This window comes from Phasianus colchicus, chromosome 28, assembly GCF_987193195.1.
Source record: "Phasianus colchicus chromosome 28, bPhaCol1.hap1.1, whole genome shotgun sequence".
Classification (NCBI taxonomy): Eukaryota; Metazoa; Chordata; class Aves; order Galliformes; family Phasianidae; genus Phasianus; species Phasianus colchicus.
Window position 1 is genome coordinate 1,616,267 of NC_143463.1, and position 13,208 is coordinate 1,629,474.

A 13,208-nucleotide genomic window follows, 5' to 3' on the forward strand; every position below is an offset into this window, starting at 1 on the left:
GGTCAATGGGATCTGTGGGATCTGTAGGGTCCATGGAGTCTGTAGGGTCCTTGGGGTCAATGGCATCCGTGGGGTCCTTGGGGTCCAATGGGATCTGAGGTCCATGGAGTCCGTGGAGTCTTTGGGGTCCATGGAGGCTATGGAGTCTGTGGGGTCCTTGGGGGTCAATGGGATCTGTGGGGTCCATGGAGTCTGTAGGGTCCTTAGGGTCTGTAGGGTCCATGGGAACCAATGGGATCTGTGGGGTCCAAAGACCCTGGGGTCCTTGGGATCCATAGCATCCATGGGATCTGTGGGGTCCATGGGGTCAATGGGGTCTTTGGGGTCCATGGAGTCTGTGGAGTCTGTGAAGTCCTTGGAGTCAATGGGATCTGTGGGGTCTGTAGGGTCCATGGGATCTGTAGGGTCCTTGGGGTCAATGGGATCCGTGGGGTCCATGATGTCCATGGAGTCCGTGGAGTCTTTGGGGTCCATGGAGGCTATGGAGTCTGTGGGGTCCTTGGGGGCCAATGGGATCTGTGGGATCTGTAGGGTCCATGGAGTCTGTAGGGTCCGTAGGGTCTGTAGGGTCCTTGGGGTCAATGGGATCTGAGGTCCATGGAGTCCGTGGAGTCTTTGGGGTCCATGGAGGCTGTGGAGTCTGTGAGGTCCATGGGGTCAATGGGATCTGTGGGGTCCATTAGGTCCATGGGATGTGTTGGGGTCTGTAGAGTCCCTGGGGTCTCTGGAGTCCATAGCATCCATGGGATCTGTGGGGTCCATGGAATCTGTGGGTTCCATGGGGTCAAAGGGGCCTGTGGGGTCCATGAGGTCTTTGGGGTCAATGGGATCCGTGGGGTTCATGGAGTCTGTGGGGTCTTTGGGGTCCATGGAGGCTACGTGATCCATAGAGTCTGTGGGGTCCATGAGGTCAATGGGATCTCTGGAGTCCATGGGGTTCAACGAGTCTGTGGCGTCTTTGGGGTCCATAGAGTCCAAGGGGTCTTTGGGGTCCATGGGGTCTGTGGCGTCTGTGAAGTCCATGGAGTCTGTAGGTCCTTGGGGTCTGTAGGCTCCTTGGGGTCAATGGGATCGATGGGATCCATTAGGTCCATGGAGTCCATGGGGTCTTTGGGGTCCGTGGGATCTGTGGAGTCTCTGAGATCCACAGGATCAATGGGGGTTTCTGGAGGCTGTGGAGTCTATGGGGTCCAAGGGGTCTGTGGGGTCCATTGGGTCTGTGGAATCAATGGGCTCTCTGGAGTCCATGGGTTCCATGTCATATATTGGGTCCATGTGGTCTGTGGGGTCCATGGGTTCCATGGCATCTGTGGGGTCTTTGGAGTCCATGGGGTCTCCGGGATCAATGGGGGTCTCTGGAGTCCATGGGGTCTGTAGGGTCCGTAGGATCTCTGGAGTTCATGGGGTCCATAGTGTCCATGGGGTCCATATGGGGTCCATATGGGTCTGTGGGGTCTCTGGAGTCCATGGGTCCCGCAGGTTGGCTCCAGGAGCGCAGCGCCCCATTGTGACAATGACACCCAGGTGGCGGTGGCTTAGGGACACAACGCTGCCCTCTGGGGCCTTTGCTGTCCTCCTCCTCCTCGTCCATGGGGGCCACATGTCGGGTCCCTCTGCTCTAAGGCACTGCCCATGGGGTGGCACGGCCCCCACGACCTCCACGTGGGCACAGAGATATCCTCCACGGGTCAGGGACACCTCTGGGTCTTCACGTGTGCCGGTGCAATGCTCTGGGGTCAGTTTGCAATGCTCTGGTGCCAGTGTTTCAATGCTCTGATGTCAGCGTGCAATGCTCTGGTGCTGGAGCGCAGTGCTCCAGTGTCAGCGTGCAATGCACTGCTGCCAGCCTGCAATGCTCTGCTGTCAGTTTGCAACGCTCTCGGGTCAATATGTGATGCTTTGGTGCCAGCAAACGATGCCTGCATCTTGGTTTGCGATGCTCCAGTACCAGCAAGAGATGCTCCGGTGCTGGTGTGCATTGCTGCAGCCAACTGCAAGCACAGCAACGCTCCGGTGCCGGTGTGCAACGCACATCACTGGTGTGCAACGCTCTGGTGCTCAGCTGTGTAATGCTCTGTTTGCTCGGGCGGCAGATGTGCAGCTCTCTGGTACAGATGTGCAACGCTGCAGTGCTGGAAAACCGATGCTCCGCTCACGTAGGCAATGCTCAGCGCCGACGTGCAGCGATGTGCAATGCTCCAAAGTTGGTGTGCGACTGCACCAGCACCAGTGTGCAATGCTCAGTGCTGCTGTGCAGTGCTTGGTGACACTGCAACGCTTGGTGCAGCTGCGCAATGTTCAGTGCAGCTGTGCAATGCTTGGTGCAGCTGTGCAATGCTCAGTGACATTCTGCAACGCTTGGTGCAGCTGCACAATGCTCGGTGCAGCTGTGCAATGCTTGGTGACACTCTGCAATGCTGGGTGCAGCTGTGCAATGCTTGGTGACACTCTGCAATGCTGGTTGCAGCTGTGCAATGCTTGGTGCAGCTGTGCAATGCTCGGTGCGGGTGCAGCAGTGCCCGGTGCAGGGGCTTTGTCATCTCCCAGCCCCACCATGGGGGATTGAGGCACTTGAAGCAATGGGGGTGGGGGGAGGGTGGGGGGGTCCGGGGGGGCTCTGCAGTGCCTTCACTCTCCTCCTTTCCTCCATCGTATTTGCAATTAGAAAACAAAAAAACAAAAAACAAAAACACCCAAAAAATCCCAAACCATCCACCCCAGCAAAACCAGTGCTGGGCTCTGTCTGCTCTTCCTCCTCCTCCTCCTCCTCCTCCTCTTTTGTGATTTTTTTTTTTTCTTTTTTCTTTTTTCAGCTTTCCCTCTTTTAAAAGTGCATTTCCTACAAAATGTGCAACACAATCTGAACCCTCCCTTTCTCATTGCGAGTCCACACGGTACCCGTCCACAGGAATGCATAGCTCGGGCACATGGGGACACGTGGGGACAACACAGAGCAACAACTCAGCCGTGTCACCCCCCCCCCCCCCCGTGGGGACAGCACCAGGAGGGTCCCCACCCCACGTCCCCATGGGCAGCGCGGTGCCACTGCGTGTCCCCATGCGCGTCCCCATCTGCGTCCCCCCCCCCCCCTCATGTCCCCTCTCTGCAAGACCACAGCACCGCCTTGGTGTGCCAGCACGGCCCCACATCACACTGCCAACGTGTCCCCACGTCCCCCCCGTCCCCACGTCACGGTGTCACCGCGTCCCCACGTCCCCACACCACGGCGTCCCCACGGCGCAATGGAAGAGCGCAGCCACGTCCCCCAAATCACCGCCCCACGGCACCTGGGGGGTGCAGGGGTGGGTAGGGACCGGGGGGGGGGGGTGTTGGGGGATTTGAGGGGGGGGGTTTGTTCATTTCTACTCACGTAGAGGCATGAATGAATGAGTCCCAGCACCGCACACACGCAGCCCTGCGGGGCCACCGCCGTCACGAGCTGCGTCGGGTCTCAGCCTCGTTGCCGGGCTGGGGGTGGGGGGGTGAGGGGAGTTGGGGGGGGGGGCCTAAAGGTCCTTGCAGGGTTATTTTTTTTTTGTCCATTTTTCACTTTTTTGTGTGTGGGTTTTGTTTTTTTTTGTGTGTGTTTTTTTGTTTGTTTGTTTTTTTCCTCGTCTGTCTGTCTGTCTCTGTCTGTCTGTCGGTTTGGGTTGCTGCTGTCGGTTTTTTGTTTTTTTTTTTTCTTTTTTTGTTTTTTTTTTGTTTTTTTTTTTTTGCTGCTGTTGTGTTTTTTTGTTTTTGTTTTTATCCTTTTCCAAAAAAAAAAAAAAAAAAAAAAAAAAAAAAAATTCCAACCTTCTTTCCTTTCCCTCTTCTCGTTTCCGTCCGGGGATGGGATGGGTTTTGGTTTTGGGTTTGTTTTTTTTTTTTTTTTTTTTTTGGCTTTGTCGTCATCGTCGTCGTCGTTGTCATGATGGTGGTGGTGGTGATAAATGCACGCTGTCCGCCGGGGGCTCTGCGCCGGGGGGGGGTCCTCTCAGGGTGCCTAAAGCAGAGGAGAAGGGAGCGAAGGGTGGCACGGCCGCGCTATCCCAGGTACCAGGACTGCAGAGAGAAGGAGAGGCGGCGTTAGTGCTGAGCCTGCAGCCCCAGCCTTGCTTTCCCCGTGTGGAGGTGGAGGGGGGGGGGATGGACACCCTCACCCGGTGTCACTGGGCCACATCTCGTGTCCCCCGTGCTGCTGGCCCCGCTGTGCTGGCAGCCTGCATCCAGCTGCGCTGGGGGTGCTGCACATCCAGGAGCTCCGTGTCACCGTGCCACCTTCACGTCCCCCTGCCACTGTGTGCCCCCCCACCATGTCACCACGCCACTCCACCCCTCCATGTCTTCAAGTCACTGAAGCCCTCCACGTCTCCATGTCCCCACGTCATTGTGCTCATCCACACCCGCATGACCCCGAGTCCCCACATCCCCTGCAAGTCCCTCCATGTCCCTGCATCACTGTGCCCCTTCATGTCCTCATGTCACTGTGCTCATCCACACCCCCGTGTCCCCAAGGCCTCACATCACTGTGACCCTTCATGTCACCGTGTCACTGCGCTCCTCAACATCCCCACGTCCCCAAGTCCCCATAATCATGTGCCCCTCCATGTCAGTGTCCCCGTGTGACTGTGCCCCTCCATGTCTCCATGCCCTTATGTCGCTGTGCTCCTCAATGTCCCCACGTCCCCAAATTCCCACATCACTCTGACCCTCCACGTCCCCATATCTCTGTGCCCCTCCATGTCACCACATCCCCATGTCACTGTGCTCCCTCCAAGTCCCTCCATGCACCCACATCACTGTGCCCCTCCATGTCCCCACGTCCCCATGCCACTGTGCTCCTCAATGTCCCCACACCCCCAACTCCCCCACATACCCAAGAACCCCTCCATGTCCCCATATCTCTGTACCCATCCATGTCACCATGCCCCCATGTCACTGTGTCCTTCCATGTCCCCGCATCACTGCGCCCCTCCATGTCCCCATATTTCTGTGCTCCTCCATGTCCCCATATCTCTGTACCCATCCATGTCCCCATGTCCCCATGTCCCTGTGCCCCTCCATGTCCCCACATCCCCTGCCCAGTTTTCCCTTCTGCCAGCAGCAAGACGGGTCCCCACCACCCACACTGTCCCCACCAGTGCCACCCCACCGAGCAAATCCCCATTTTGGGGCCACTGTGCCCCACACCACCCCCCCCTCCCCTCTCCACAGCGATTTTGGGGATGGCTTCACCCCACCAAGGCGCTGCAGTGACACCCCCAGGGTTCTCCCCTTGGGGACAGCGCTGTCCCCAGCTCAGGGGTGGTGGGGCGGGGGGGCCCCCCACCGCTCTCCCATTGTCTCCAGCCTCCCCAAGTCCAAGTTCATCCCCGATGACCTCATGTCTGGTTTCCGTTGGCAACGAGACAGCTCGGGGGCCTCCGTTTCCCTTAACCCTTCCTGGCCCCTCCACACATGAACCGAACGCGCCGGGTCTCAGCCGCTCCCCGCTCCCCAACGTGTCCCCCCCCCTCAAACTCACACCCAGCTATGGGGACACCCAGAGTCACTGCAGAGGACCCGCTGGGGGTGGCACGTTGCTCAGGACATGGTGTGGGGGTGCCCCTGTGCCCGGTGATGCCACGGGGCCGTGGCTGTACTGCAGTGGCACGGGAGACGTGGCCACGGGGGGGGTCACCTGCAGACCCCCTGCTATCGCTGTGCCCACACTGGGGACACTGCAGTGACAATGGTGACGATGCTCACGGTGCTGGCGGTGCCCACGGCGGCGGTCGGACGGCGGCGATGCCCACAGCACAAATCCCCACGGCTGCAGTGCCCGCAGCAGCAGTGCCTGCAGTGCTGCTGCCCACGACGGCAATGCCCAAAGCAGTAACAACGTGGTGGCAGTGCCACAGCAGCAATGCCCTCGGTGGCAGTGCCACAGCTGCGGTGCCCAAGGCAGTGGTGCCACGGTGACACCATGATGCCCGTGGTGCCAATGCCCAGGTGGTGATGCCACGCTTGCAAGAGCACAGTGGCGATGCCCACGGCAGCAACACCATGGTTGCAATGCCATGGCATCAGTGCTACAGTTGCAGTGCTCTCAGCAGCAATGCCCACTGGTGCAATGCTTACAATTGCAGCACTACAGCAACGATGCCCACTATTGCAGTGCCCACAGCTGCAGTTGCCCACAGTTGCAGTACCATGGTTGCAATGCCCACAGTTGCAGCACCACAGCAGTAATGTCCACTACTGCAATGCCTACAGCTGCAACGCCCACAGTTGCAATACCATGATTGCAATGCCCACTGTTGCAAAAGCCACAGCTGCAGTGCCCACAGTTGCAGCACCATGGCAGTGATGCCCACGACTGCAATGCTCACAGCTGCATTGTCCACTGTTGCAGTACCACGGTTGCAATGCCCACGGTTGCAGCACCATGGCAGTGATGCCACAGCTGCAACGCCTGTAGCAACAGCACCACTGCAGCAATGCTCACTATTGCAATGCCCACAGCTGCATTGCCCATGGCTGCAGCACCACAGCAGTAATGCTCACAGCCGCAACACCACGGCAGTGATGTCCAACTACTGCAATGCCCACAGCTGCAATGCCCACAGCTGCAGCACCACGGCAGTGATGCCCACTACAGCAATGCCCCCTGTTGCAGTGTCCAGGTCACACCACCAGGCAGCAATGCCCACTGCAGCACTGCCACAGCACGGTGCCCACGATGGTGAGGCTCACGCTGACGCCACACAGGGCGAGGGCAGGAGGGTCCCCCCAGCACCCACCCCATCTCACCTGTGCCTGATAGATACTCCCAGGATCCCTTGGTCCTAATCCCACGAAGGAACGGTTCGCAGGGGGCGTGCCTGGTGCAGAGTAGGCTGGGGAACAAACGAGAGCTGATTAACGGCGCTGTGGGTGGCACTGCCATCAACCCCCCGCTGCAGGGATGGGCACCCAGGCACCCGGAGCTGGTGATGTGCCCAGCCCCACGGCACAGCCGTTCGGCGCGGTGCCACGCAGCGCCCACCGAGGGATGGGGTCCGGCAGTGGGACCCCATGGAGGTGGTGACAGCGGGCTCTGTGCCCCCCTGGGACAGCCAGCCTGTGCCTGGGGGGGACTGGCACTGCCCAGCCCCCTCCCTGAGGCCATGATCGATCTCAGGCCACGAGCTGTCCCCTCGTCACATCCCACCACGAAACGTGAATGCCACCAACACTCAGCACCCACACTCTGGCTGTTGGCAACTGGGGACAGCGGCCCACGGGCTGCTGGTTGTGTCCCCTTGGTGCGGTGACACGGGGACGTTCCCCACCGCCACAGCACTCCCAAAACCCCGCAGCCCCACGCACTGAAATCCCCAGGAACAGAGCACAGGGGACTGAGCTCGTTAGCCGCCACCGCTAACGAAGCACAGCGTTGACATCCGGGGGGGGGCTTGGCCAGCCCTCCCGCTCCAGCATCACCCCGCAGCCGGTGGGGACCCTGCTATATGGGCCCCCCCCCGAGCCCAGCGCCGCACCGTCCCCGCAGCACCGCTGGGGAAACCGAGGCACGGAGAGGCCCAGCCTGGGCTCGTGGCTCCGCCGCCTTTCCTGCTCCGCCGGCCTCCCAGGGGGGGCCACGAGGCTCCTGCTGGTCCAAGGGACCAACGTGGAGCCTCACACCCCCCCAGGGGGTGGGAAGAACGGGGCGCCGTGCGCCCTTGGTCGCCCTGCCCGAGACCTGGCAAACTCGTGGCACGCATCCCGGAGGAGGTTGGGGGGGCCGGCGGGTGGGCGGGCGCCGCGGGGGTGCTTACTGGGTGACGTCGGTGAGGTCGTCCCTCCCTCCGAAGTTGTCGTGGCTGATTTGGTGTCAGGAGAGACGGCCAAGCGGGGCATGCCGGGGGGAGGTGGCGGTGCCAGCATCTGCGTGGGCAGGTAGTGGCTGGGCACTTTCACTTGACCACTTCCATTTAACTGGGGACACAACACAGACACAGAACACAAAAAACAGCACAAAGGCATTAGGGAGGGCGGCGCGGCCCTCGGTGGCACGAGTTTGCTGGGTCTCAGAGCTGACGGCGCCGATGAGACCCCACCCGGGGGTCACAGGGTAGGGGGATCACAGTGCCGGCCTCAATCCGGCCCGACCCTGCATGGGAAGGGCGGCTGTGTCCCCCACCGTGGTGTCAGACCCTGGGGGGGCTGAGCAGGGGGTCCCCAGGACCCTCCGTGTTTGGTGACGGAGCTGCAGGTCTTGCAGGGTGATGCAGGGATGGAGGTCACCGCTGGAGCCAGTGCAAAGGGAGCCTGATGCAGAGAGCTGGGTGCGTGGGGTGCACGGGGTGCTGCGTGCATGGTGCACATGGTGCTGGGTACATGGGGTGCAAGGAGTACCTGGGGTGCAGGGAGCTGGGTGCATGGGGTGCTGGGTGCATGGGGTGCCTGGTGCATGGTGCACACAGTGCTGGGTGCATGGAGTGCTGGGTGCATGGGGTGCTGGGTGCATGGGGTGCCTGGTGCCTGGTGCCTGGTGCACATGGTGCTGGGTGCATGGGGTGCCTGGTGCATGGTGCACACGGTGCTGGGTGCATGGAGTGCTGGGTGCATGGGGTGCCTGGTGCATGGGGTGCCTGGTGCCTGGTGCACACGGTGCTGGGTGCATGGAGCACTGGGTGCATGGGGTGCCTGGTGCATGGTGCACATGGTGCTGGGTGCATGGTGCCTGAGCTGGGCTGGGCTGGTGCTGGGCAGCCTGAGCTGCTGGGTGCATGGTGCACAGGATGCACAGGGTGTGTGGTGCATGGCATGCACGGGGTGCTGTCTGCATGGTGCACAGGGTGCATGGAGTGCTGGGTGCATGGTGCACGGGGTGCTGGGTGCATGGGGTGCATGGGGTGCAGGCTGCCTGGTGCACAGAGTGCTGGGTGCACAGCGTGCATGGGGTGATGGGAGAATGGGATGCATGGGCTGCTGCATGCACAGAGTGCACAGAATGAGGAATGCATGGGGTGCATGGGGTGCATGGTGCACAGTGCATAGGATGCACAGAGTGCTGGGTATGTAGGGTGATGGGAGACTGGGGTGCATGGGGTGCTGGGCGCACGGGTGCACGGAGCACTGGGTGCACGGGGTGAGGGGTGCAGGGGATGCTCACAATGCTGGGTGAATGGCATGCTGTGTGCACGGTGCATGGGGTGCACAGGATGCTGGATGCATGGCACACAGATGCACGTGCCCCACAGCTCAGGGTGCTTGGCTACACCTGAGTACCACTTCAAGGGTCACTGAGTGCACGGGCTGAGTGGTGTGCTGGGTGATGCGTGGGGCGCGCCGGCTGGTGGGTGCTCTGGGAGCACAGGGGACACTGGGTTTGAGGCGTGCTGGGTGCACGGGGAGCTGGTTTGTGCAGAGGGTGCTCGGTGCACGGCATGCTGGATGTGCAGGGGGCAGGGACGGGCGCACAGCAGGACCCTCCCACCCCCAGAACGCCCCCACCCCCAGGGCCCCCCCAGCAGGATGCGGCGCGGGCCGACGGGTCCCCAACTGCTGCGTGGGCGCACGGACCGACGGGGCACGGTGAGCTCCAGGACGGTGCCTCTCTGCAGACGCTCACACCCACAGCCCACCCCCCAACAACCCACCCCCTCTCCACGTGACGGCTCAGCCCCACAACCCCATCATCAACCACCACAGTGCCGACTCCATTTCTGCACCAAACCAATGCCAACGCTCATTTGGGGCCACGAAACCCCAGGTGCCGGACGCCGGCACCCCACAGAGCAGAGCACCTCACCACGTCACACCCCACGTCCCCACCACATCACACCCCGCTGCCTCACACCCCACTGCATCACACCCCATGCGGCGACACCACAGATCCCCACGGCCATGCGATGATGATGGTTCTTGGGTACCCCATCCCCACGGGATGGCTGCGTCCCCATGGGATGGCTGTGTCCCCATGGGATGGCCATGTCCCCCTGCGGTGGCCGTGTCCCCCTGGGGTGGCCATGTCCCTCTGGGGTGGCTGTGTCCCCCTGGGATGGCTGTGTCTCCATGGGATGGCTGTGTCCCCCTGGGGTGGCCGTGTCCCTGCGGTGGGACCGGCTCTGGGATGTGGGAGCCTTACCGGTCCAGGCTGCTGGTTGGACGGGTCGCAGGCCAGCGAGACGAGATCTTTCAGTGGGTCCTGCGGGTTGAGATGAGGCGGGTACCGGATGGCCGTGTGTGGGAAGTAGGTGGAGGCCGTCTGGGGGAGAATGGAGGTGGTGGGGAAATGCAGCGTGGATGAAGGGTGCGGGCTGCGAGCGATACCTGCGGGTGGAACAGGGACGAGGGGTGAAGGGAGGGGACGGCGTCACCGAGAGCCCACGGGGGTCCCGTGTCACCCCACAGGGGTCCCGTGTCACCCCACACCCCCGGCTCACCGCTGTGCACCGCGATGACGGGACGGTGGTGCTGCGTGAAGCTGCTCAGGCGGGGTGAGGAGTCCTGCGGCGAGGGGCTGTTGAAGGGCGATTTGTCCATCTCTGTCTTCACGTTGGGGGAGATGCCTGTGGGGCCGGGGGGGGTGGTGGTGTTAGGGGGCGGGCGCCCCACGGCGACGGGGTGCTATGGGGGGGCTGCGTGTGCAGCCTTGGGCTGCGCGTTTGTTTGCAGCAGCTGCACGCAGCTGTGTTTTGCACCTTTGTGTGTGTGCAACTGCGGGTGTGCGTTTGGGCAGCTGTGCGTGGATGTGCAGCAGCACGAGTGTGCGTGTGCACGGCTGTGTGCTGGAGACCTGCGTGTGTCTGAGCATACCACATCTGTGCACCAGCATGTGTGAGTGTGCGCGAGTGTGTCCGTGCACTGCGTGTGCTCACACCCTCCCCATGGCGCCGTGGGCACCCACAGAGCCCCAATGTGGGGCAGGACGTGGGGGCTCGCTGCTGGCTTTCTGAACTGTGGGGGTGGGTGGGTTAATCCCCCCCAGCTTTAGCCGTGGCCATTTGGCCCTGGTGCTGCTAATGGGTTTAGTGCTGTCTGAGTCGCTGCGTTAGGAGGATTTCCCGGAACATCCAGTACAGGATTGCTGTAAAGCCCACCACGCCGAGCACGTCCCGCTGCCCCCCCTTCCCCAACGGGATCAGCCCACTGCCAACCTCCTCCTGCCCCCTCCGTGGCCTCACGACTTGGCCTCGGCCTGGGGGCACGGTGTGGCCCATGCGGGGCACAGAGTCTGGTCTGTATAGGGCGCAGACCCTGGCTCATATGGGGCACAGTTCCTGGTTCATATAGGGCACCATTCCCAACCAGTGTCTCTGGTCCATAGAGGGCAAAGTCCTCGGCCCATATGGGGCACAGACCCCGGCTCATATGGAGCACAGTTCCTGGTTTACATAGGGCATAATTTCCAGCCCATATGGGGCACAGTCCCTGGTCCATATAGGGCGCAGTCCTCAGCCCATATGGGGCACAGACGGTGGCTTATTTGGGGCACAATCCCTGACCAATATTTGGCACACTCCCTGGTATATATATGGGGCTCAGTGTCTGGCATATATGGGGAACAGTTAAAGGGCCGTATAGGGCACAGACCATCTTCTGTATGGGGCACAGTGCCAGCCCTCTCTGGGTCGCAGGCCCTGGCCTATATAGGGCACAATCTCCAGCCCATATGGGGCACAAAGCCTGGCACATGTTGGGCACAGTCCCTGCTCCTCATAGGGCACAATCCATACGGGGCACAGTTGTCTGGACACAGAGCACACGGTGCCCTGACCATATGGGGTCTGGCCCCACATTTAGGGCAGTCAAGCTCATGGTGGGGCAGCACGGTGACTTACAGCAGGCATTGGGGAACAGACCCCAAGAACTTGGGAACATCACCAAGAGGACAATACCTCTCTGGAATGAAAACCCTATTGGGAAGGGTTTTTCTCCCACGGCACACAAAATCCCATTCATCTCTCCGATGGGCTCTGTGCCCCCTGCACTGCTCCCCGGGCACCCCACAGCTGTGGGATGGGGTCCATGGGGTGTGGATCCCATCCTACCGTTGGGGTGTGGGATGGGATGGGGGGGAGATGAAAGCAGGGGGGGCTCAGCTGCCCATAAGGTGCCCCAGGGCGTGGGAGCCGCCGTGCCAGCCCCGCAGCATCGCTTTAATTAGCCCAACCCACCCCAGCCCCCCCCCTTTTTCTTAATGAACAGCTAATTGGGGCTGTCTAGACAGGAAAGGGAAAAAAAAAAAAAAAAAGGAAAAAAAAAAAGCAAAGCAAAAAAGAAATCTGTCCGCAGTGCAAACGGCAGCTGTGGGGCTGGGATGGGAGAGGCTGGTGTGGGGCTGGCCCTATAGGGAGCCTGTGCCTAAATGAGGGGGTCCCAATGCAACCCCATAGCACCTACTGGGGGTCTGTGTCTAAATGGGAAGGATCCTATAGGAAATGGGGGGTCCTATAACAAACTCCATAGCAACTATTAGGGGCCTATGTCTCAATGGGGGGGTCCTGCAGCAACCCCATGGCAGCTATAGAGGGTATTTGTCTAATTGGGGGGGTCCTATAGCAGCCCTGTGGCACCTATAGAGGGTCTGTGTGTAACTGGGAGGATCCTATAGCAGCCCTGTGGCACCTATAGAGGGTCTATGCCTAATTAGGGGGGTCCTGCAGCAACCCCATGGCAGCTATAGAGGGCATTTGTCTAATTGGGGGGGTCCTATAGCAGCCCCCTGGCACCTATAGAGGGTCTGTGTGTAACTGGGAGGATCTTATAGCAGCCCCATGGCACCTATAGAGGGTCTATGCCTAATTGTGGGGGTCCTACAGCAGCCCCACGGCACCTATAGAGGGTCTGTGTGTAACTGGGACATCCTATAGCAGCCCTGTGGCACCTATAGAGGGTCTATGCCTAACTGGGGGGGGTCCAATAGCAACCCCATGGCACCTACAGAGGGTCTTGTGTCCCAACGTGGGGCTGGCAGCCCCTCTGACCCAAGGGCCCCATAGCACTGCACCAACACAGAGCTCCTTTGCTGCCCTGTAGGAACACCACAGCCCCTGCAGGGAACCCCCGACCCGCTGTGCCACACGGCAGCCCCACAGGGGGCAGCCCCACACTCACCCCCTTCCATGTCCTCCGTCCAGTTGCGGCTGCTACTCGTGGGTGAGTTGGACGAGGTGTAATACTCGCCGCCGGGGCTCGTGTCGATGTCATCCTCCATGGAGCCAGACTTGTGCCGTTTGCTCCTGAGAACAGCCAAA

General features: G+C 60.9%; 1 protein-coding gene across 4 annotated transcripts in view; it reads right to left on the bottom strand.

Moving 5' to 3' along the window:
* Positions 1–2,831: 2,831 nt before the first annotated feature.
* Positions 2,832–13,208, bottom strand: part of NFIC (nuclear factor I C) — a 39,852-nt gene continuing 29,475 nt past the window's right edge. For 2 of the 4 annotated variants that reach the window (XM_090126222.1, XM_090126221.1), the window contains exons 6-11: positions 13,069–13,193; positions 10,395–10,520; positions 10,097–10,281; positions 7,782–7,941; positions 6,775–6,860; positions 2,832–4,044 (exon numbers count right to left, since the gene is read on the bottom strand). In XM_090126222.1, coding sequence (XP_089982348.1) covers positions 4,027–4,044; positions 6,775–6,860; positions 7,782–7,941; positions 10,097–10,281; positions 10,395–10,520; positions 13,069–13,193 — 700 coding nt within the window. In that variant the 3' untranslated portion in view covers positions 2,832–4,026. The remainder of the gene's footprint in view (positions 4,045–6,774; positions 6,861–7,781; positions 7,942–10,096; positions 10,282–10,394; positions 10,521–13,068; positions 13,194–13,208) is intronic. The other 2 variants (XM_090126223.1, XM_090126224.1) reach the window with 2 other exon arrangements.